The sequence below is a fragment of the Zootoca vivipara genome, chromosome 11 (genome assembly GCF_963506605.1).
Source record: "Zootoca vivipara chromosome 11, rZooViv1.1, whole genome shotgun sequence".
NCBI classification, from domain to species: Eukaryota; Metazoa; Chordata; class Lepidosauria; order Squamata; family Lacertidae; genus Zootoca; species Zootoca vivipara.
Genome location: NC_083286.1, coordinates 59,819,893 through 59,845,394, shown reverse-complemented (window position 1 = coordinate 59,845,394; position 25,502 = coordinate 59,819,893). Strand labels below are relative to the sequence as shown.

At 46.1% G+C, this 25,502-nt stretch overlaps 1 protein-coding gene across 2 annotated transcripts in view; it reads right to left on the bottom strand.

Annotated features, from left to right (window-relative positions):
* The window catches only part of CELF4 (CUGBP Elav-like family member 4), a 701,688-nt gene that overhangs the window by 257,710 nt on the left and 418,476 nt on the right, over positions 1-25,502 (bottom strand). For both annotated transcript variants that reach the window (XM_060280393.1, XM_060280394.1), the window contains exon 3: positions 6,388-6,436. In XM_060280393.1, the coding sequence (XP_060136376.1) occupies positions 6,388-6,436 (49 nt within the window). The remainder of the gene's footprint in view (positions 1-6,387; positions 6,437-25,502) is intronic.

The following is a 25,502-nucleotide window of genomic DNA, read 5'->3' as shown; positions in this document are numbered from 1 at the left end:
AAGAAGAAGAAGAAGAAGAGGCAGCAGTTCTGCCTCTACAACTGGATGCAGCAATGCTTTTGAATACAGTTGCTGGAAACCACAGGGGGGAGATTAGCCCTTGTGGGTTTCTCACAGGCATCTGGTTGGCCACTGTGAGAACAGGAAGCTGGACTAGATATCACAATTGGCCTGATCCAGCAGGCTCTTCTTCTGTTTGCCCAAGGACCATAGGCTCTCCAGGGTTTCATGTAAGAGTTTGTTTCAGCCCCACATGGCGATGCCAGGGACTCAACTAGGGCATGCAAAGCAGATGCGATGCACCTGAGCTAAGGCAACAGCCTCTGCAACTTCTGCTGTTTGACCCCCTAAAACAACCATTGCAGCAAAAAATATATATTATATTCGCGGAATCCATTAGAGATAGTCACAGCGAAGAATCTTCTCCCTGTCCCCCCTCCCTCCCCTCCCCACCAAAGGTCCCAAGCTAAGCAGCCTCATGCGTGTAATCTGACAAGCACTGCAATCAACCTTCGGCAGTGAATCCTATCAGCATTTCCACACCGCCGGAGAGGAATGGCTTGTTTTGGGAAGACTTGCGTGCCGAAGAAGCTGGAACGCAACACGAACTCCCTGGGAGTTGCCTCTCCCCCCCCCCTCCCCAATGCCTCAGCACAGAGCATAGGCAACAGTTGAACTCCAAATAACCTCTGGACTTTCTCTCACACACTTCCCTGTTCATTCACATCAAGCAACCCAGGTTTGTCTTTTTGAAGGGCGAGTCAGGAAGGAAGGAGGAAAGCGGAGAAATGGAAAGAAACAATGGGAACAGCCATGCTCCCTTTCTCTTCAGAGATCCCGTGTTTTCCTTCCACCACACCAAAAACAATGCTTACCATTACGTGTGCATTTATTATTATTATTATTATTATTATTATTATTATTATTATTAATATTATTAATATGCCGCCTATACCCGGAGGTCTCAGAGCAGTTTACAGAATAAAATCAAGATATAAAACCACAAAATACATAATAAAAATAAAAACAACAACCCAATAACCCCCCCCCCCCAAACCCCACATTTTAAAAGGCTATAGGATGTAAATCAGATCACCTAAAGGCCTGGTTAAAAAGGAACGTTTTTGCCTGGCGCCTAAAAGTGTGTAATGAAGGCACCAGGTGAACTTCACTGGGGAGAGCATTTGGCAGACAGGGAGCCACTGCAGAGAAGGCCCTGTTCTAGCTTTGGCACCCTCCGGACCTTTCAAGGAGGGGGCACAGGAAGAAGGGCCTCAGAAGATGATCTCAGGGTCCGGGTAGGTTCATATGGAAAGAGGTGGTCCTTGAGGTATTGTGGTATTAATTTACATAATTAATGTCATAAAATCATAGAATGGTAGAGTCAAGGTACCCAAGGGTCATCTAGTCCAACCCCCTGCAGTACAGGAACCACAGCTAATTTACATGCCTATTTATATATTTACTTATTGCATTTATATCCCACCTTTTTTCATAGAGCTCAAGGTGGTATACATGAACACACCCCTCCTTATTTAATACCCACAAGAACCCTCTGATGTAGTTTAGGCTGAGGGTGAGCGACTGGTTCCAAAGGTCTCGCCCAGGGAGCTTCATGGCCATGTGGGGATTTGAACCCTGGTCCTCCGGGTCCTAGTTCAACACACTAAGCACTACGTCACATTGGCTCTCTCAAAATATACTATCTTGCCATGAAACTCCCTTCACAAGAGTTTAAATTATTGGTGTGGTTTAACTATCAATCCCTCTTCACAGGGAACCCTGGGAATTGTAGCCTAGGGGCTGCCTAAGAACTCTCAGCACCATAAATGAACTACAGCTCCCAGAATTCTTTGGGGGGAAGCCATGAATGTGGCCTCTCTTTATCAAATCTGAGATGGTAATTTCCTTAGGGCTGAGACCTGCCTTTCAGCTTATGCTGCTCTACAAGGTACTGTCAGGGACCCTGATGGTGTGCATGTAGAATGTGCGTCTTCCTAAATGCCTTCCTAAATGATAATAAAAGCCTAAATAATTGACACAATAAGAAAGTGTTGCTGTTTTGGGGGAAAACAACAACAAAAAACTCCCTTCCTTTTTTAAAAAATATGGGTTGCCCAGGGGAGCCTTGTAAGCAGAAGGGATTTCGTGGTTCAGTTGCCCATTAGTTACAGACAACAAAACAAGATGCTCTTTCATTAGGTAGACTCTAAGCTGTAGTCTAGGAAGATTTCCCAGTGACCTAGCTGTAAAATCAGCAACTTGTTCTCTCCAGGATGCTATGACCTGGCATGAAACCCTACGCTGTTCCCTGGAGCTGGAGGAGATGGTATTGCATGAAGAGCGCGAACTTCAAGCTGGGGACTTTTGGTCACACAGAAGGGTATTAAGCAGAGGAGCACCAGAAGATGCCTTATACCAAGTCCGGCCATTGGTCTGTCTAGCACAGTACTGTCTCCACTGTTTGGCAGAGACTCTCTGGGGTTTCGGGGACTAGCATTGAATATCACCTTCTTGAGACCATCATCTGGGAAGAGCTTCCCCAGCACATTGGAAATTATTTCTTATTCATGAAGAAAATATTTAAACAAACCTTTATTTAAAAAAAAACACCCCAAAACAAACAAAACAGAAGCTTTTCTGCCGGGCATATTAGACTCCGAAATTGCGAGTGAAAATAAGAGAATATTCCTGAATTCAACATTGGCAGCAAGAATCTTAATTGCAAACAAATTGGAAAAAAGAGATAGTACCAAAGAGAGAGAGAGTGGAAAGATAAATTATTTGATTACCTTGAATTGGCCAAAATGATGGATGCAATTAGGGGACAATCTAAACCAAGGGTAGTCAACCTGCTCCCTACCGCCCACTAGTGGGCGTTTCAGGATTCCAGGTGGGCAGTAGGACACATGTTATTGCAGCACTGGTGGGCGGTAAGGAAATTTTACCATCAAGAAAGATGCATTAGTGGGCGGTAGATATAAAAAGGTTGACTACCCCTGATCTAAACAAAAAATTCCAAAAAGAATGGGGGAAATATAGAGATTATCTAAAAAAGCAGTGTCCTAAAATCAGTACCTGGACTTGCTTTGAGTAATTTTTTGCAAAACAAAATATGGTGTAAAAGTATAAAATATTGGAAAAAGTAGGAAAAAGGAAATGAGAAAGAAAAAGTTTACCAAATATGGAATTAAACCCGTGTGGAGGACGAAGGAAGTCAATTAGAAAAGAATAAGAATTGAAATGTGGATATACGCTTATTATTTGTTTTGTATCTGTATTTTTTTTAAGTCTTCATTGTTTCTGTTTGTGTTGTAATAATAAGCTAATAAAAAGGATATTATTATTATTATTATTATTATTATTATTATTATTATTATATTGCTATGCCGCTTATTATTCAAATAAATCCCCAAGTGGCTTACAAACAAAATATAAAAATGATCCATAATGGAACATCACGAATATAGCATAAATCGTATAGAATACTTAACAAATCATCAGTAAAACAATCTCAAATCCCAAATAAAACAATTACAATCTATGTAACACCATTAACAAAAATCTAAAAAATAAGCTAAACATCACAGTTACACCAAAACTCATGTTATAGGATTACAAAGTAAAACAGCATTCATATCTATAAAACAATATTAACAACTTTAACAAAATAGCAACAAAACAAACTAACAAAGCTGTGTTGAATTTTTGCATTTTTTTGTATGTAGATTTGTACGCTGCCCTTCATCCGTAGAACTCAGGGCGGTCCACAACACAGAACAAAAGGCAGAGTGTTAGTCTGGAACCACAAGGACTCTGGTCCCAGAGCCCTACTCACGAGGAGGAACATGTGGTCCAAGACCAGGACCCCTTTGATGGTCCAGGGAGGGTTGGGTCCAGAAGTGGCTTACCTGTTGGGGCAGAGCCCAAATTCTAGCCTAGCAAGATGGCAAGGAGGTAGGGGTGCACCCAACACTGCCTCAAATTTGCTGCCACGGTGCCCCTTCCCTGCCAGGTAAACATCAAGGGTGATGCTGTTTGGAAGCTAGCAGGGCAGACCCACAACACCAGCCCAACTGCTTTGGGTTGCAAGCCACTTTGCGCTGCAAGCAACAGGGCCACCTATAAACTTGCTCTGTCGTCCACTGACACAACACCTTGTCCTGCTGAGCTCTCTTTGCTGGACAGCTCCCCTGCCTATCCTGAACACCACAGTTGCTGACCTCCTGGACAGCTCCCCACGCTCCTTGCTTGGCATGTCAGAAACATAAGCCTCACCCCCAGGAACCACGGTGTGGACAGGACAATCTAGTCTTGGGCTGCCTGCTGATGCATCTGACCACACACTCTGGACTCATGATGTTCATCTTCCTATTTAGCATTCGGCATGCCTTGCTGGCATTTTAATGGCCGTGCTTGCACCCAGCCAAGCTTTATTGTCCGCCCCCTCTCAGACCCAGCCCTTCCCTTTGGTCCAAACTGTTTCCCCGTCATTGCCCTTGAGTCCAGGTGTCCTCCAAGCAGCTCTGCCAGCCCGGAAGCAGCTCCTCTTTTGGGAATCGGCACGACGTGGTTCCCATTCCAATCCTGACACTCGCGCCTCGTATTAGAATAAAAGCCGGGATGAGCAAGTAAACAAGGCAGCAGCGGGGTGAACAAGGGGGGAGGTAATTAGCTAAAATACTAAGAGGGCGGCTACCAGGGAGTTGTGTGACAGGTATAAATGATTCACGCGCTCGCACCCTTCCAAAGCACCTTCCCGAAAGCTGAGGCCATTGCAATGCTAAGAGAGTTTTTGCAAATTGTGGGGGGTTTCTCTCTGGAACACTGTGCACGACCTGTGTGCTTATTAGCAATCTCAGTAAAGCTGGCCGGCTCGTAGGCAACACACCCTCAAGGAGCACTCAGCAAATTGGCTGGTCTGATTATTATTTTGGGTGCATCCCATTTGACAGACAGCAGGCTGTCTCCGCACCCCACCCCCCACCCCCCCAGCCTTCTCTCACTCACTCACTATCTCTCCCTCCCTCTCTCTCTATATATATATGTATTGCAAAGGCTTGCACAGTTCAAGTTCAGGGGCTAGAAATCCTTTTTCTCTCACACACCCCATTACGTATTTCCTCTTCATCACGAGGTTAGATCAAGCCACTTTTGCCAGGCTTCTGTTCATGAGCAGGAGAGAGTACTCGCAACGTTAACAAAGGAGTTTGGGGGCCACTAAGTGCCTGCACATCCAGATGGGGTTGTGGGGGCAGTGCAGAGGCAGTGGAGGAACATCTGCCCAGCTCTTCCAGAGGCAAAAACACCTACCAGGATTTAATCAACATTGCAAATAAGTTTGCACCAATTAACTAGCCTGGAGAAATGCTGACTATATCACAGGTTGTGACACTTAGTCCCCTGTCGACACGTAGCTGACATTTTGTTGAATCTCCATTTGGATACACATGCTACACAACTCCAGACCACAACTCCAAAAGTGAATGCATTTCACACGTCCCAATTGCCAACTGGATGGGATCCCAAGACATATCTGCTAGGTTGCAACTGCTGTTTTGGACTAGCAAACCCACTAGAACAGACATGTCCAACTTCTCTTCTCTCCAGAGTCCCAAAATACACCTTGCCACATCAACTGACCCCCCTCGTAAGCAATTATGCTCACTAATAAAACTGGTGCCATCTTGCAACAACACCGTTACGATGCAGCTGGATTTTGTAGCAGCCAAGATTTTAACGACACCTAGATTGCACACAAGCGATGAAACATTAAAGTGTGCAATGCACCTTTGCTTCTGACAACACTGTTCTCTTCCTTACAAGTGAGACTGTAGGCCATTATTTTATCACACCTCGATTAACATTTGGCTGGACCAACAGGGACAAGATTAAATGGTGCCAGGCCAGTTGACCATCATTTGGCAATATCCAATTTCACTTCCTTCCAAAGTGGAGAGGCCCCCTTTAGCAAAGGAAAAGGAGGCCAGAGAGGCAGAAGAAGAACAAAACTTTCTGCCCTAACCAACCAAGATAGCAGCTCAGACTTAGAGAGTTGGGCTGCCTGCGGACAATCATTGCTACAGTCAAGACTGCTAAACTTTGTTAAATCAGCATCTAGGGGCTCACTTCTTAACAAGACCGTTATTTGTTTCCTGAGCAATCGTTGGCACCTACCTGCCTTTTAAAATCAAATAATAATTGAATATGAGCAAAAGGAAGGCGAAGTGAAGGAGATTTAATAAAGAGCATCTTTGCTGCAGAGGGAATTTTGCTTTGGCAGTGATTGTGTTACTAATTGATCCGCGCGTTGCCCGAGAGCAGCCTGAGACAACAATTACGTGCAGAGCTGGGGGCTAAGAAAAAGAAAACACAAAATGCAACTACCTCCTCGGCTCTCGCTGTCCGCTGGTTTCACCTGGATCGGTCTGTTCATCTGTGAGGAGACACAAGGAGAGAGAAAGGAGCACCGTTAGCAACAGCTTCCAAGGGCTGCCTGCGTAGGCTGACAGTTCAGAACAACCTCCGCTTGGGCAGGGGCTGCAGAAAGATATTTCAACAGGGTTGAAACCATCTCTGCCATCTGCAATGTCCTCCTATAAACATGGGGCAGAGTCTCTATGATTCTGTTGCATAGTTCAAGCTACTGAGAATCAAAAATATATTTCAAAAAGGAAGGAAGGAAGGAAGGAAGGAAGGAAGGAAGGAAGGAAGGAAGGAATCTCTATTCCAGGAATAAGGAACTTTTTAAAAAAAAGTTTGAGGGCCTCATTCCCTTCTGGCTAGCTTCTGAGGACCACATGTCAGTGGTCAATGGAGCCAGAGGCAGAACCAGACAGAGGAATAGCTGTAAATGTTACCATCGTACAGTTGACTAGGTTCTACACATACTCTATCCTTCAGCCAGGCATTATCAGGGTTCAATGACATATTCCAGCTAGGAAAAAAATCTCTCAAGGAGGGTGTGAAGCTGGACCACTAAGAAGTGTGGCTCAAAAAGGCCCGTGGCCTGATAGAGAGGCCATGGGGGGGCACATTCTCTACCCACTTCCCAGTGTTTTTGACTCCAATAAGAAGTTTGGAACTTTGTGACGTTGGCAAAACCTCTGCTATTATTTAGGAGCCCTCTGGTGACTTAAGCAGTTGAGCTGCAAATGAGTCACAGAAGAGGGTCTTCAGGTTCCAACCTCATTCCCAGAATGCCCCCTTTTTTTGGGGGGGGGGACTTACATACCCTCTGCTCAGCCAGCTTCTACATTTCTCCAAATTTTGCCACACAGTTCTCCAACCAAGTGTACAAAAATGCATTTATAAGGTAAAATGTGCATTAAAATGCACATTTTTTGGAAATAACATCAAAAGGCATTATATTAGGTAAAATTGCTTTCCAAAAAATGCATGCATTAGAAGAAATCTTCACTAAAATGCTTGCATTTTTTTTAACGAGATCTTTTTTTAAAAAAAATTGCAAACTGCTGTGGACAGGTGGAGAACTGAATTTAGGATTGAGAAAATGAGAAAACAGAGACACACCAAAACAGATTTGATGTTCCCTAAAGTGCTGGTTTACACATTAGCCCACACCAGATTATTTTTCTATAACTAATTTCTGTACACTTGAAGATCTGCAGCCAAATGCCTGAACTCAGTCCATTAGAAAGCATTTGAGGAGGTACAGAATTTAATCTATGGCGTTATCTCCATAATGACCCATCCAAATGTGACACTATTTACTCAGTGCTGTTATCATCAAGTGACAAGCACCCACTATAATCACTGGGATCCCCCACTTTTTCTCAGTGGAAATCGCAGAGCAAAGAATGAAGCCTTCTAGAACAGCAGTAGGAAGAAGGTAAATCAGGATACACTGGGAAATCTCTGGGTGATATGAAGCAGATCAGTAATATTTCTGGTTCCAAAGTATTAGGTAAAAAGGGAAAAAAAGGCAAAGGACCTCTGGACAGTAAAGTCCAGTCAAAGGTGACTATGGGGTACAGCACTCATCTCGCTTTTCAGGCCGAAGGAGCCAGTGTTTTTCTGCAGGTCATGTGGCCAGCATGACTAAACCACTTCTATACAAGATCTCAAAGCAGCTGTTTTATTACAGAGAAATTTCAGGAACAGACTGGAAAGGGAAGTTGCTGAATTGGAAATCATTACCAAGCTTAAAACCATGGAAGCACCTGGGATGAATAGAGACATCGGATTCTTATCTCATTATGCATGATCAAGCTTTCTTTAGCACCTCAGCCCAGGACTAATTGCAGCCACCAGCAGCCATTAACAGCCATCTACAGGTTTACCACTCCCATCAGCCCATCTCCCATTCCCACCCACCCCCACCACCCTCTGTATATATATAGGGTCTGACACTTCTGTTTCTAGTGTATCTGAAGAAGTGTGCATGCACACGAAAGCTCATACCAAAATATAAACTTAGTTGGTCTTTAAGGTGCTACTGAAGGAATTTTTTCATTTTGCTTCGACTCAGACCAACACGGCTACCTACCTGTAACTACACCACTTCTGGTGCAACAGGACACCATGGCGAGTGCCAGAACGCACAGGAACACCGTTTACCTTCCCACCACAGCAGTACCTATTTATCTACTTGGACTGGCATGCTTTCGAACTGCTAGGTTGGCAGGAGCTGGGACAAAGCAACGGGAACTCACCCCATTATGCAGATTTGAACTGCTGACCTTCCAATCCAATCCAATTAAACCAAGGCAATAGCAAAACACCGTCTCCCCTCCCCCAAGTTATGCTACTGGGGGGGGGAGGGAAGCCGATAACAAGAATGGTGGGATTTTGTTGTTGCTTGAAAGGACAGTGACTTGAACACAAATCCCCCAATCCTTCTAGCTCTGCTTGATGCATCTCAGGGCTCCAGGAAAACACTGAATCATTCCCACCAGCGTGGAGTCTTCCCACCCCTGATCTCAAGCCAGGAGTCAAGCCACTTGCAATTTTTTAATGCAAGTGTGATTAGAACTGTAGTCATACTGCATCCGAGCACGTTCTCCCTCTTGAGACACAGCGATGGTGAGAGCGGCTCAGCCCTCCATCATGTTAACCTACTTGTCAGCCACTTTCATAGCTTCTAAATGCTAAATATGTTTGCAGAGCAATTAGAATAAATCTAGATAGTGGTTATGAAATGCCTTCCAAAACGCTACCACCACTAAAGATGGTAATAACAAGGGAAAGAAAGAAATGGCTCTAATCTCACCGTCTGACAGAGACCAGCAAGAGGGATCTAATTCTGGCGAGTCTACAAGGAGAGGTCAGGAGGCTGGAGGGATGTGTTAAGGGGCCGTCTGTAATGCCATGCTCCTCTGCAGAGGAATAGCTGGCTGGCAGTTGGGCAGAAGAATCTGTCACCATCTAAGTTCCTCCTGACTCTCCCACCTTTAAAAAAGGAAGCTGCCTTTTGCCATTGGTCCAGCTGGCTCAGACTGGCAGCCGTTCTCTAAAGTTTCAGACAGAGGACATTACTAAGAGATGCTGGGGGGGGGCTAAACCTGGGACCTTCTGCATGCAAAGGAGATGGTCTTCCAATTATCTGTGGCCCCCTCCCCTAAAAGTAAAGTCAGATTCTAGTTTTCACAGTTCTGCATAGAGGCCTGGATTAAACAGGAACATAAGAACCTGCCGACTTCACCTGCCTGTGAAGACAGGCTCCAGCGGATTGAAGGGATGAAACGAAGAGTGGCTCCAACAGTCAAGAAGGCAGTTTCTACATGTGCTGTAGAGGGAAGTGATGGGCAAGTGGAGCTCGTCCACCTGGGAAGGGAGCCCTTCGAGGAAAACTCTGACCCTAAACCTCTGCTGCCTTATGGGATATCTTTGCGAGAAGATGAGGCTGCAGAGGAAACCCTACACAATTCCACAGCAGAGTCCCTAAGGTGGTTGGATGGCGCCTTGTACGCCTCCTTCGGGCAACACCTGCAGCCAAGCTGGTGCCAAATGTCTTGCTCTGCTCTCCTTTGGGCCACATTGTTGAGGCCAAGAGGACATTACTAAGAGATGCTGGGGGGGGGTCTTGTCATCTGGGCAGCCCAGGACCGTCATACAAACTGCCAGGCTCGTGTCTCAGGGAGATGACTTCGATGCTGCTAATGGAGCGGTTTGACTTCACCCCTGAAGGCACACTCCATTGTCTCTCGAGACAGACAGGTGCCAGCCAAGGAACCTAGCTTACACAGAGTCCAACCGGTGGTCCATTTAGCTCAGCATTGTTCACACTGACCAGAAGTGGCTCGGCAGGATTTCAGACAAGGAAGATTCCTAGTTCTACCTGGAAATGCTGGGCACTGACCCCAGGGCCTTCTGCATACAATGCAGCTGTCCTATCACTGAGCTATGAGCCTTTGCTTGGAATGCGGATGGAGGTCCCTTGGCCAATTAAAGCCTATGAGAACATATTATCAAGTTACTCTTTCCGTGAGATTTTTCCTGATCAAGAAGCCCAGGAGAAACATGTACAGTACTGGAAAGAATAGCACATATACTATCCTTGACCAGCTTGCAGCTATAAGATAAGATCAAAACCCTGCACATACCAACATGCCAAAGAAACCACAGGATCATAGAACTGCACATTTGGAAGGGACCCTGAGGATCATCCATGAATATGCAGCCCTCCCATATGGCAATTGAACCTGCAACCTTGGTGTTATCAGCGTCACACTCTAACCAACTGAGCTCTCCAGGCTACAGTGCTAAATAATTTTTCAAGTGCTCATAGAGGGATGCCGTACTTCACCTTCTGGAGGGCAGACCTGCCTAAAAGACCCTCCTGCTGCCTTGCAAGAGATCTCCTGGATTGCAGCCAAGACTAGTGTCACCTGGATGAAAGAGTTTCAAGGGGGGGGGGGGAGGTATGAGAAGAATTGATTTTTGCACATTCATTTATCACTAAGAGTTACGACTCCCTGTGTTCTTCTGGTTTTTTTGTTTTTGTTTTAAAAACCCTACAAACCTGAATGTCAGAAGTGGAACAGAAGAACATTTTTCTACATCTGACTGGCTATGTTGTATTGTAATGTCACAACATCCAGTGTGGTGCAGTGGTGGAGGAAAGACCCCAGTTCAGATCTCCTCTCAGTTCTAGAGGAATCCTGGATCCTGAACTTAGTTGACTTGATTTGGGTCACTTCAGGGTTTAGCTGGAGCAGGTTGAGGTGGTCACTGATCATCCTAGGGCTGTCAAGTGGTGGATAATCATTCCCAACTCCTGACTACATGTTTCATTTGGATTCAAAACCAGTTCCAGGCTCAGATCTCGGTTGGGTCAACTCTGGATCATCTGAGGTTGGATGGGGGCTGCTCTGAAGGAACAGATCAGACCCCAAAACAGATTGGAAGGGGGGTGCATCCCATAGGCTTCTGTGTGGCCACTGTGAGAACTGGTTGCTTGATCGAGATGGGCCCCCTTTGGCCTCATCCTGCTATAGAGTTCCTTTTTATACCCTTAATTATGCACACCACCTTGCCCTTCTTGGAGACAGGGGTGGGTAAAAATAAATATGTGACAATTTATCCCTTTCACTCTTGAAATGTGGTGTCTGTTTGCGGTGTACATGCACATGGGTGGGGTTGGAGAGATGGCCTTTGCATCACCACCTGGCCACAGAAAATCTTGTTCCGACCAGCGTTGGACCATTTCAGCAGGAGACTCTTTAATCTCAGGGCCATGGGTTTGAGCCCCACGTTGGGTGAAAGATTCCCGCATTGCAGGGGGCTGGACTAGATGATTCTCGTTGCATAGCTGCCAAGTTTTCCCTTTTCTCGCGAGGAAGCCTATTCAGCATAAGGGAAAATCCCTGTAAAAAAGGGATAACTTGGCAGCTATGTTCTCGTTGTCCCTTCCAACTCTGCCATTCTATGATTCTATGTGCCACACCCAGAATGTTGCAAAAGCTTCTCAGGCTTTTCAGACATGGGGGAAGATTGAGTTAATTGATTATAATGCTAAACCTTCTACCCTGTTTTTGACCATTCCATTCACCCCGCAGTACCTGTTTTGCGGCTTTTTAGCTGTCATATCACTGTGTTGGGCTAAATTTCACGCACACCAGTTGGGCATGGTGTGATACAACAATAAATGTCACTTGACAATTTATTCCTCTACTCTTTATCCTCTACCCTGTCCACTCCTGGGAAACCCAGCCGGATGGGCAGGATACAAATAAATCATCATCAACATCATCATCATCATCATCATCATCTACTTCTGTTCTCCCATGATCCCCTCCAAAGTAGCAGGAAAGAACTGTATTCTGGTATAGCGCCCCCAAATTTTGACCAGCAATTTTCCGGGTTAAGGGGGCTGGAAACAGGGTTTTTTTTTTCCTGGAATCAAATAACATGGAAATGAGTGCTAAATATATTCCATGAGTTGGCTTTTACGTTGAGTGAAAGCTCAAATACAACGCAGAAATCAACAGGTAGGGGAATGGAACAAACTCCTGTGTGAATGCAGCCTAAATCAGGCTTCATTGCCTGTCTCAGCAAATAAAAGGCCAGCCTTTGCACCTGGTTTTTGCCATTCACCTGCTGTGATTCCTCCATTGTAGGGGGTTGGAGTAGCTGACCCCTTGGGTCACATCCAACGCTGCAATTCTGTGATCACACCTGACACCAGAGAGCAGGGGCTGCTCGCCTTTGGTCAACGACATCCCTAGCACGCCTGCAAAAGTGCCACCCATCTCACACGTACAAAGGGCTCAGCAGACACGTGCAGAGTGCTTCTGAGAAGAAGGCTTTCTGGCATGGGGAGAACAGCAGAAAGGACAAAGGGGGAGAAAGGAAGGGAGCTGTTTTCAGTAGAAGGCAGAGGAGGGGGGAAGCAAATAACCTATTGAAATTAATAAGTAAAAGCTGAGTGTAATTTAATGTACACTAAGATTTCTGCACTTGACAATTCTTTTATACAGCAAAGACACGCACAGTCCATAATACAAATTGAGAACATCTTGACATGAAAGACACCAATTATGGGGAGAACCACTGAGAAGGAAATAATTAAGTTTCTTTTCTCTGTGGATGGAATCTCTCTCTCTTTCCACCCCTCCTCCACCTAAGGAGAAAGATGGGGGTGAGGTGGGGGGTTGGACTGAGGCCATGAGATAAGAAGGAGTGAAACTGTGTAGAATCCCATCCAGGGTCTGCCCAATGTGAGTTTAGCTTCCGGAGGTGAAATGAATATTTTGGAGCCCCCACCCCGACATACTGCTTTATCACCCGAAGAAGTGGCCAGGAATGATTTCATTGCCAGAGAAATTTGATATTTATTATTGCATTTTCAGCCCACGTTTTTCTCCAGGGAGCTCAAGGTAGCCTTCATGGTTCTCCCCCTCATTTAACCCCAACGACAATCCTGTGAGGTAGGTTAGGCTGAAAGGAAGTGACTGGCCCAAGGTCATGCAATGAGCTTCATGGCTAAGTAGGGATTCGAACCATGGTCTCTCAGGTCCTAGTCCAACACCCTAACCGTAACACCACATTGTCTCTCCATCTGCCTATCCTGACACGGAACAACCTGATCTGCCCCTTTCGCAAAGCTCTGAAACGTCTCATCCCTCCTCTGACTGTCGTGACTCAGTTTTCTTGACAGTTTTAACATATCAAAATATACATTTGATTCGTGCGCTGGGAGGAAAAGGACACCGGAGTGCATATGTTTGAGAAAAAGACGTGGCTCAGTCCATCACCTGAGAGAGTAAATATGTTTAAATATATATTTAATTTTCTATTTTGAGATTTGTTTATTTTTTATTTTTTAAAAAGAGGAACTGGAACGGAAGAGAACTGCGAGCAAAGACATGTGAAAATGTCACAGGGAAGAAATAGAAACTCCCAGCTGAGTTTGTGGCTGGGCTCGTGAATGCCAAAGAGTATAGAGCAGGGGTGGATAAACCCCCCCCTTTTAGGTGGCAAGGGCCACATTCACTCTTGGGCAACGTTTTGGGGGCCACATGCCAATGGAGTGTGTGTCCAAAAGTGGGTGTGTCCAAGAGGGGGGTATTATTGGGTTATTGCTTTTATTTTTTTATTTTATATACTGTGATCTTTTTATGTCATACCTCGGGTTACAGCCGCTTCAGGTTGTGTCCTTTCGGGTTGCGCTCTGTGCCGAACCCAGAAGTACCGGAACAGGTTACTTCCAGGTTTCCGTGCGCACACATGCACAGAAGCGCTATATTGCGCTTTGCGCATGCGCAGAAGCACCAAATCGTGACCCACGCAGACACGGGTTGCGAATGCTGCAGGTTGCGAACGTGCCTCCCACATGGATCGTGTTCGCAACCCGAACGTCCACGATATAGAGCAGTGTAATAATAATAATAAATGTGTGTGGCTAAACCCCACCCTCTGTTACTCACATTCCCCCAATTACGCCCTCTTCAGCTTCCATTCAAATAATACAGGGACGTCCAACTCCCAAGAGACTGTGATCTACTCACAGTATATAAAAAAACAGGCAGTGATCTACCCATTGTCATTGGAGGATGGGCCAGAGTTGTTGAGCTTTATTTTGGGGAGCCTGGAATCATAGAACTGTAGAGTTGGGATCATCATCGCCCCACCCCCTGCCATGCAGGAATATGCAGCTGTCCCATACAGGGCTCAAACTTGCAACCTTGTCATTCTCAGCACCATGCTCTAACCAACTGAGCTACCCAGGCACTCATCTGGTGTGTGTGTGTGTGTGTGTGTGTGTGTGTGTGTGTGTGTGATCACTCTCTCTGTATTCCTCAAATGATGACAGCGGGGAGAGCAATTGACATTCCCATCAGGGCATGAGACTCTATCCAACTCCAATGCCGTCTCTCCTTAAACCACCCCCGTTTGCAGTGAATGAAACAAAATAAATAACAAAATAAACTCTCTGCCTGTTGCTGTCAGGCAAAGGTGTCTCCACTGTACTCTTTGGCACCCAACAAGAACGTTTAGCCTACCCGGATGTTTAGGAAGTTGATGTGAGTTTTAATATGGTTTTAGCCTGGCATTGCTTTAGCTTCTCAAAAGTTTTAAATTGCAATTGTCTGGTTTTCTCCCCCTTTTTGGTGATTTTATTGTTTTTATCTTTTTTTTGTAAACCACTTTGAGGTGTTTGTTTTGGGGCAGTCATATCTTTACAACACATAAATTTTCTTTCTTTTTATCTGAATTGTTTTATCAGAAAGCTTCATCATAGAATGAAATAAAAACCAAACTAATCTAAATAAAAATAGAGGGAGGGAAAACCAAAAAAGAAGGAATGAGAGACCGAGAGAGAGAGAGAGAGAGAGAGAGAGAGAATACATGAGGAATAGTTCTTAACTCTTATTCCACACAAATAATTTTCTGAAATAAATAAGCAACCTTGCCATTAGGAACCTGTCCAGGCTGAAGGCTTGAAGAGGGCTTGGCTGATCAATAAACTTTTTTAAAAAAGATGTTTAGAAGACCCCTGATTTCTTCAGCAGAGGGCTCCACACAGATTAATTCTTCTTTTTCTAACTTGCTAGCCCCAGTTTTCTCATGGGCAGTTGCTAAAAACATCTACCCAAGCAGAGTGCTAGAGACACATGTTTTTTGCTTCTATAGGGGGCTCCTTTGAAGAGTTTTGAGACAGGTGATCTTTGCCCCCAGCATACACACACACACACACACACACACACACACACACACACACACACACACACATATATATATATATATATATATATATATATATGCAAAAACTACATGTTATGTAGTCAAGTCAAAGTTCCAAACAGTGTCCTCCATCTCTGTAGTGTGATGGAACGATTGATCTAGAGCAGGCATCCCCAAACTGCGGCCCTCCAGATGTTTTGGCCTATAATTCCCATGATCCTTAGCTAACAGGACCAGTTTTCGGGGAAGATGGGAATTGTAGTCCAAAACATCTGGAGGGCCAAAGTTTGGGGATGCCTGACCTAGAGAGTTTCAAACACTTCCATTCTCAAGCAGTGTTACATAATCCTGTGCACATTTATATGAAAGTAATTCCATTGCACTCAGTATAATCTCTAAGTGGGAATGGGTGAGTCTACCAATTTTGGTTTCTCTCACTTTCTCCCTGTTCCAATCACAAGTTTTTTTCTCCACATTTCCACATTAAAAAAACAAACATTTTCTTGATCATCCATCTGCATTTTATTGCAGCATTCTCCCAATATACATATTTTGCGTGCAATTTTGCCTAATATACATTTGTTTTCCAAAGCAATATCCTTTAAAATACTGCATTTTTGAATGCCATTTTTGCTAATATGTGCATTTTAATGCACCCTGTATTTATCTATTTCATATATATCCCACCTTTCTCCCCAAGGAGCTCAAACTGCTGTCCATTGCTCTGCCCTCCTCATTTAACCCTCTCAACAGCCCTGCGAGGTAGGTTAGGCTTAGTGGCAGAGACTGGCACAAGGTCAAGAAGTGAGCTTCATGGCTGAGTGGGGATTTGAATCCCGGCATAAGTGGCAGCTTGCAAGGGATTTTTTTTTGGGGGGGGGGACATTGGAAGAAGCCAGGGTCGGAGCCGAGGGGCAGCCATGTGACTTTAATGGCCCGTGGCTCCTCCTCTGTTTCCTCCTTTTATCTGCCATCTGGCAGGAAGCTGCTTCAGCCTTCCTTCCCCTCTGCAGCAGGAGAAAGAGCACACCACTGGAGCCTTGCCACGTTCGGCTCCATACTCCAAGTCTGTGCTTTATGGACACTTGGGGGGCCTCACCCCATCCCAAAAATATTGGTGGTCCCAAAAAGACTCAGCCCCCAGGAGCTGGCCTCCCCAGACCCTTAACTCCCAGGGTCCTAGTCCAACACTCTAACCACTGCACCACATTGTATTTTAACCCTAGTGTGTAAAATTGCATGCACATTACTTTGCTCAAGAATTGCATTGCAAAATTCAGAGATGGGCGAATTTCTAGGAACGGCTGTGTTTTCGCTCATGTATTGTTGCGGAAAGTATAGATTAGGTAGACCTGCCTTGAAATGCAAACTGAACCAAATTCTGCCTCCACATCTCCACTTCTAAGTCAACATGCATGGGAAAGATCCACAACTCCAGCGAAAAGCAACTGTCTTGTTCAGTGTCATTTGCTTGTGACTCATTTCGGTAGATAGAATAATAGAATCACAGAGTTGGAAGAGACCACAAGGGCCATCCAGTCCAACCCTCTGCCAAGCAGGAAACACCATCTCTTTTTTTGAGTCAAAAGTGCATCATGGATTGGATTTTGGAGACTCACTGGAGATGAGGCTATGCTTGTTTTCCTACTTGTGCTTCCCAAGCCTGCATGGATGTCTAATAATAATAATAATAATAATAATAATAATAATAATAATATTTATACCCCGCCCATCTGGCCGGGTTCCCCCAGCCACTCTGGGCGGCTTCCAACAAAACATCAAAACACAGAAATCCACCAAACATTAAAAGCTTCCCCAAACAGGGAACCTAAACATGTCAACCTTTAACATGACGATGTGTGTGCATGCTCACATGCACGTATGTCAGAACACGCACCCCCCCACACACACACACCTCTGGCCATCCCCTCCCTGAGCACACAGCAAACACGACATCATTTTTCATGTCCAATTACAGCCGCGGCGGTGCCACCGTTAAAAGACAGTGCAGGTACTCCTGTCAGAAAGGGTTTGAGTTACAAGAAGCGATGAATTACAGCAAACCCTTTTTCAATTCTCTGCAGAAATGAAATGTCAGAGCTTGCCGCTCTAAATTTCTGAGCACCATCAGCTACAGGCCAGCAAAAGAATCAGACAAGGGACAGACACTTCACGGGATTCTGATTCTCTCTCTCCCGCCCCCCTTTAAGGCTCCCTCTCTTCCTCTCTCTCTCTCTCTCTCTCTCTCTCTCTCTCTCTCTCTCTCTCTCTCTCTCTCTCTCTCTCTCTCTCCATTCCTTCCTTCCCTTGTTCTTCTCCCTCTGGCTTTGAAATGAATTTAGAACAAGGAAAAGAACACCTAGGAAAGGGGAATTGAAAAATCTAAGAGGCAGCAGATCTCTCTCTCTCTCCCCCCTGCCAATTCCTTCTCCTTTCAGGCTTAAATTTCTTCTTTCAGAAAACTTTCGGAAACAAGTCCTTTTGAAGTCCCCCATGTTATCTTCCACACCATGTTTTCTTTAATTCTTGCTAATAAATAAAAAGCAAATTGGTTTTTTTTATAAAAAAAATATCAGAACCCACCTACCCAGTAATATAAAGGAAGCATTTTTTTATTTTATATAATCCAACTCTAAATATACAGCTGGAAATGAGAGTAGAGGTAGTATTTCCCTTTAAACACTTTTTAAAGCTCAACAGTCAGAACCGAATGATAGCCTGGGCAGTGTGTCTGGAGGTCCTGGGCTACCCAGACAACAAGACCCTCCTCTGGGCCTTGCTTATTTGGTCCAAAGGAAAGCAGAGCAATATGTCTGGCACTAGCTGAGCTGCAGGATTTGCCGGAAGAACCACCCAACGGACTTAGATTTGTATTGGGGTTTACTCCTTAGCCTTTTCTTCTCCCGGAGATTTCCTGCAAGGCAGCAGGATTTTAGGACCAGAGTTTTCCTTCTCCTCGAAGGCCTCCCTTCCCTCTACAGCAGGGGTCAGCAAACTTTTTCAGCAGGGGGACGGTCCACTGTCCCTCAGACCTTGTGGGGGGGCAGACTATATTTTGAAAAAAAATTATGAACGAGTTCCTATGCCCCACAAATAACCCAGAGGTGTTGTTGTTGTTGTTTAGTCATTTAGTTGTGTCCGACTCTTCGTGACCCCATGGACCATAGCACGGGGGGGGGGGATTGAATAACCCAGAGATACATTTTAAATAAAAGCACACATTCTACTCATGTAAAAACACCAGGTAGGCCCCACAAATAACCCAGAGATGCATTTTAAATGAAAGGACACATTCTAATGTAAAAACATGCTGATTCCTGGACCGTCCACGGGCCGGATTGAGAAGGTGATTGGGCCATATCTGGCCCCTGGGCCTTAGTTTGGGGTCCCCTGCTCTACAGCATGTGCAGAAACTGCCTTCTTGACTGCCGGACCCACCACTGGTCTCATCCACGCAATCTGCTGGAGCCTGTGCTTTCATGCAGGGGAAGTTCCCCAACCCCCTGAGGGTCTGAGACCCATCAACTACTCTCGTCTGTTTTAGCCTGCCAATCAAAGCCATTTCCTGGAGTGTGGCCGCTGTTGCATGCTGACAGCTTCCAGGTTCCAAACCTGAGCACTAAGTGCAGGGCGGGGACCAAAGGTGGAGAGACTGCCCCAAAAGGAGCATGGGGGCAGATAAGAATACAGTAAACATAACTGAAATAAATGCACATCCTTTGCCTGTTAATCTAGGCCTGCATCGTCCTCCCTTTTTTGGATCTCTTCCCAGTGTTTATCAAGGACTTGGTTCATGTTGTAGTCACTTCCTTCTTGGAATCCTGCAATGAGCTTTGTGTGGGGCTGCCGTTGAAGACAGTCCAGAGATTGTAGCTAGTGAATGTAGGGAAGAGAAGGGGGTTTGTTGCCAGTTTGCTGCAGGGCCCAGTTCGAGGTGTTAGTACTAAGATAAAGGTAAAGGTAAAGGGACCCCTGACCATTAGGTCCAGTCGTGACCGACTCTGGGGTTGTGGTGCTCATCTCGCATTATTGGCCGAGGGAGCCAGCGTACAGCTTCCAGGTCATGTGGCCAGCATGAGAAAGCCGCTTCTGGTGAACCAGAGCAGCACACAGAAACACTGTTTATCTTCCTGCCAGAGCGGTACCTATTTATCTACTTGCACTTTGACGTGCTTTCAAACTGCTAGGTGGGCAGGAGCTCGGACCAAGCAATGGGAGCTCACCCTGTCATGGGGATTTGAACCGCTGACCTTCTGATCAGCAAACCCTAGGCTCTGTGGTTTAACCCACAGTGCCACAAAGCCCTAAATGGCTTGGGAACTAAGTACCTGAATGGATAGGACCCAAGCCAATGGATTCAAATGACAAGAAATGAGTTTGGAAGAACTTTCTGCATGTAAAGTAGAACGGACTCCCTCAGAAGGTGGTAGAGTCTCTTTCATTGGTGGTTTTTAAATAGAACTTGGATTACCAACTCTCAGATTCCTGCACTGCAGACAGTGACAGAGCTTCATGCTCTGGCACCAGGGGCGGGGCTGGCACCCATTCTGGGGGTGGGGTGTGCCTCCTGGAGGGGTGGGGCACACATTCCAGGGCCGTGGCGCGCCTCCTGGGGGCACGGTGTGCGTTCCGGGGTAGGGTGCGTCTCCCGGAGGGCCGTGGCATGCATTCTGGGGGCAGGGCATGCATTCTGGGGGCAGGGCACATGTTTTGGGGGTGGGAAGGGCACCCGCGATGGTGCCCCTTGGAGCCCATCGCTCGGGGCGGCCTGCCCCTACCGCCCTTATCTTCCTATGCCCCTGACTGCAGGGGGATAGACTAGATGAGTCTCGAGGTCCCTTCTGGCTCTACAGTTCTATGATTCTGTGACTCTGGTGGTTCAAATTTGCAAAAGCAAAGCAGAAATTAAAAATGAGCCTCCCCCTCCTCTCGGGTAGGGGAAGCTGTGCCAATCCCTTCCAAATGGAAGCAAATAACATTGGCAAAAAATTCAGCATTCTTTAATTGGCACCTAGCGGAGTGAAGCCCCCATAGATCCCCACCTCTGGTAAAACGCATACTAATGAGGTCTAATCCATAATAATGAGGTGGAGTTTGCTGCATCATTAGTATGCATTCACCCAGAATTCCCTAGACATTGTGCAGATACCGAGTTAAAGGGGGGGAGGGGAGGGGAGAGAATAAAAACATGGACCAAAATAAGAGGGAGGGATTCCCCCCCCCTGTTTTATTAATGCGCTTTCACTAGGGGCTGCTGCTCTGGAAATAGATGGTGTGCCGGGCAAGAAACTTTAAGCTGTTCTCTCCGGTGGCAGCACCCAGGTCGCAAGCTTGACACAAGGCCTACTGGGTTCCTCCTCTATGCCATGCCAACCTTCCTTCGCTCGCAGGAATGCGCAGTCACTGTACCCAAATAGTTGCTTTGGGTGAAGCAGGGCTGAGCCAAAATTTCTCCTCCCGCCCCGAGAAAATGTTGCATTGTGTGGCTTAAAGTCCTTGCGCTAGCTGAACTGTTCAGCTGGCTCCTGTTCACCTATTTTTGCATTCTTCAAAAGCAAACCAACTGTAAAATTCAGAGAAGGACTTAATTGTATCGATAGCTGTGCTTCAACCTGCCTATACATCCTGGACTGGAGAATTAGGTTGCTGGTTCCCTTTAAAAGGCAGACAGAAACACTTTTCCTCTTTTATCATTATGTGTGTGTTTAATCTTTGTGGGTGGTGGGTTTTTTTTGGGGGGGGGGGGTGTATTTCTTACTTCCTTGAAAGAAAATGGTAGGGTGGCAAACTTTGCTACACAATAGATCACATCACATGGCAGCTTCCTCTCCCCCTGTCTTGATTAAAGCCGTCATTTAGAAACAAGGAGGGGAAAAGTAGCTTATTCTCCACGTTCCATTAGGCTCATAATTTTCAATAAACAAGGAGTTGTTTCTCTGCCCGAGGTGTGGTGTGTGGTGGTTATACTAATTGGGAATTAGCAGTGTTTTCTGCTCCAAAATGGAGCGGAAGGCGAGGACATATCTTTGATCTCTGCACTGCATAAATTTCAGGCCGGGGCTCTCAAAGTTTGTTCCGGTGGGATTCTCACACTACTAAGATGATATTAAAATGGACACCCCCGCTTTCTGTTTATAGGCTGGAGGCAGATGACCAATTCAAAAGCACTGACGAAATCACACTAAATAGAGCACTGAGGACTAGCCCCTTTTGTCTTGCTGTGGGGCCACTGAGGATTTCAAGGGGACCTGGCAGGGATGTCGAATCAAGGCACTCCTTAGCTCAGGCATCCCCAAACTTTGGCCCTCCAGATGTTTTGGGCTACAATTCCCACCATCCCTGACCACTGGTCCTGTTAGCTAGCGATCATGGGAGTTGTAGGCCAAAACATCTGGAGGGCCACAGTTTGGGGACGCCTGCCTTAGCTCCTGCCTCTGCTCCTGCCGCACTGAGACAAATTATTGGTCCATCTTGCTCAGTGTGGGCTAACTACAGTGACTGGCAGCAGCTCTCCAGGGTTACAGACAGGAGACATTTCTCCAGCCTAAGAAGAAGCTGCTGGATCAGGCCAGTGTCCCATCTAAGCCAGCATCCTGTTCTCATAGTGGACAACCAGATACCTATGGTAAGTCCACAACCAGCACCTGAGCACAAGAGCCTTCTTCCCTCCTGGTATTCAGAAGCATGACTGCCCCAGACAGTGGAGGTTCTGGGGATTGGACCTCCCACATTGTGCATGCAAACCACGTTCTCTGCCGCTGAGTTCTGTTCTTATGTTCCATGCTATTTGTTAGAGCTTTTTTCTGCAACAGTATCAAAGCACCTCCTCCCTACCTGCAGGCCGATTTGGTACACCTAAGCATCCAATTGCAATTTGATGTGCTTGGTGTATGTCAATCCAGAGTAAGTGATGATCACTCATGTGTCAACTGTATTTAACAGGATCCACATATGTGTTAACTGCATTTAACACCCAACACAATCTTCCCTGCCTGCTCCTCCAGATTTTCAGCTGTAAGTCATTGGGCCTGGGAAGTTGGGTACTCTGTTTTGCTTTGCAAACACTTGAGTCCTTGCTCTTCTACTTAGATTGCAGCATGCTCAGTGCAGGTGAGCACCAAGCACATGCTGAGTGCAGGAAATCTCACACTAGGATGTTGTGCAAAGCTGCAAACCATCCAGCAGTTTTGTGTTGTTTTTCTTCTTTTTTCGGTGTGTGTGTGTGTGTTCTGTGTTGTCAGTGTTTATTCCAGCAAACTGTGCTAAAAAGTCATCAGGCTATTTTGCATGCTGATCAGTTGCTGGGGTCCTCTGAGGTGCGCATTTGCATATAAAATAACTACTTGTTTGGTAATCAAAACAAAGCAAGCTCTCTCTCTCTCTCTCTCTCTCTCTCTCTCTCTCTCTCTCTCTCTCTCTCTCTCTCTCTCTCCCCCCCCCCCTTTGGCTTTGTCTGCACAATTTCAGGGCTGCCTATACAGTACTGAGATTCTGCCATAATGCTTAATGGGGTGGTAGAATTCTAGACTACGTCTCTTTAGACTGGTAGCATTTCCCATGGTGGAAAGGTTTTGTCAGCCAGCTGCTCCCCCAGTCTGCAAACCCTGAGTACATGTTTGAGTTTAACCCAAACCCTTCTGAACACAGGAACATGGGAAGCTACCTTATACCAACTCAGGCAAAAGAACATGAGAAGAGCCTGCTGCATCAGACCAATGGCCCACCTAGACCAGCATCCTGTTCCCACAGTGGCCGACCGGATGCTGGTGGGAGATCCACAAGCAGGACCCAAGCACAAGAGCAGCCCTCTCCCCGCCTGTGGCTTCCAGCTCAAGGTGCTGAACACAGTTCTCCACCTCCCCATTTCATCCGCACAACAACCCAGCGAGGTAGGTTAGCCTACAAAAAGTTGACTGGCTCATCAGTAGTTATAAAAGTCCTCCATAAAATAGTAGGGATGCAGGTGGCGCTGTGGTCTAAACCACTGAGCCTAGGGCTTGCCAATCGGAAGGTCGGCAGTTCGAATCCCCGCGACGGGGTGAGCTCCCGTTGCTCGGTCCCTGCTCCTGCCAACCTAACCTAGCAGTTCGAAAGCACGTCAAAGTGCAAGTAGATAAATAGCACCGCTCCGGTACTGCTCCTGAGGGAAGGTTAATGGTGTTTCCATGCACTGCTCTGGTTTCGCCAGAGGTGGCTTAGTCATGGTGGCCACATGACCCAGAAAAACTGTCTGCGGACAAACGTCGGCTCCCTCGGCCAGTGAGATGGGTGCCACAACCCCAGAGTCGTTCGCAACCGGACTTAACTGTCAGGGGTCCTTTACCTTTACTTTTTACCATAAAACAGTACATTCTACTACAACAACACAGCATACGTACTTTAAAACCGTGTTTGGACCATTTCATTACATCTGCCTCTCCCAAAAGCTGGAGGGAAGAGCTTTTTCTTAAAATGCTGCTGCAAACCCAGTAAGGAGAGGAGGAAATTCCATAGGCAAGGTGCCACCACTGACAAAGCCCTGTTTCTGTCCTCAGCACATCAGCAGAATGGCCCCATCCTTTCTGGTCTGAGTACTTGTTCCCTACGTGGTTGCTCTCATCTTTCCGCATCACACACATCCTTGTTTTTCCCTGCTCAGGACTGCCACCAGCACCCAGCACCCTCAGAGCATAGCAGGGCCCCCAGCAATGATACCTGCCCTGAGTTTCCTGAGCCAGGAAATGCTCTGGAGTGATGCTACTTTGGACATGGTGGGCAATTTGAACAATAAAGTCATTAATATGGGGAGGGGCCCACAAAATATTTTTGCGGAGATATTCCATAGATAAGCTGGTAAAATGTGGGTGGACAAGGGAACTGTTAGTTGGATTTGTAGCTGATTGACTGTCCGAACCCAAAACGAATTCATTAATGGTTTCCTGTCACCCTGGGGAAAAGTGAAAAGTAGGAAGCCGCTGGGTTCTGTCCTGGGCCTGTTGTTGTTTGACATCTCTATAAATGACATGGATGAAGGAAGTGAGGAGATGCTCATCAAATCTAGAGATGACACCAAACTGGGAGGGGTAGCCAATGCCTCAGGAGGCAGAATTGGGATTCAATATGACCTTAACAGACTGGAGAAATGGTCCACCGTGCAGAAGCTGAACCTAGTCCTATCCCTGGCATCCTGCTGTCATTAGGTATATACTTGCCGAACGGCTGGCTTTTTGCAGCTCAACTCTTTTTCATTCATGAAGTTTGCTTATCTTTGAATACCAGGCTCCTGCGCCTGAGCCGCGTCTGAAACTTCAGGTCCCCCTCTGGGTTCATCCATATAGACAAGACAGGTGGGGTGGGGAGATGAATTGATCATGAGATAGATGCATTAGAATGTGATTCACATGATATATCGACAATACTCTCCTAGTGTGCAGATGGCCAGCAGCAATCATTCTCAGGGGTAGGCAGTGGAGCACTGAATGATTTGTAAAGGTCAGAGCCTTCAATATATTTTTTTCATCTCTCACATAATCCTATTTTGGATCTTCTCATCTATTTGCGCCCGGCATCTGTGGAATGCATCTCTTCGTCTGAATCAAGATGCGAGGCGAGCGAGTGGGGAGGGGGAGAGGAAGAGACAAGGAAGGTTTTAAGGTAGGAGAAAAGGAAAAACCTAAGATCATGTCTGGGATGGTATTTCGGCATTCTGTTATGAGTTTATCCAGAGAGCTGGATTCCTTTTTTCCTTGGCACTGTTCCTTTATCTCATTCCTTCTCCTTTACTATTTGGTTCCACCGATCATCAGGGTTAACCCTTGCTATAACAAGAGGCTTGTATCCAAGGAAGGGCTATGCAAGCATCACAACCTTGGGGG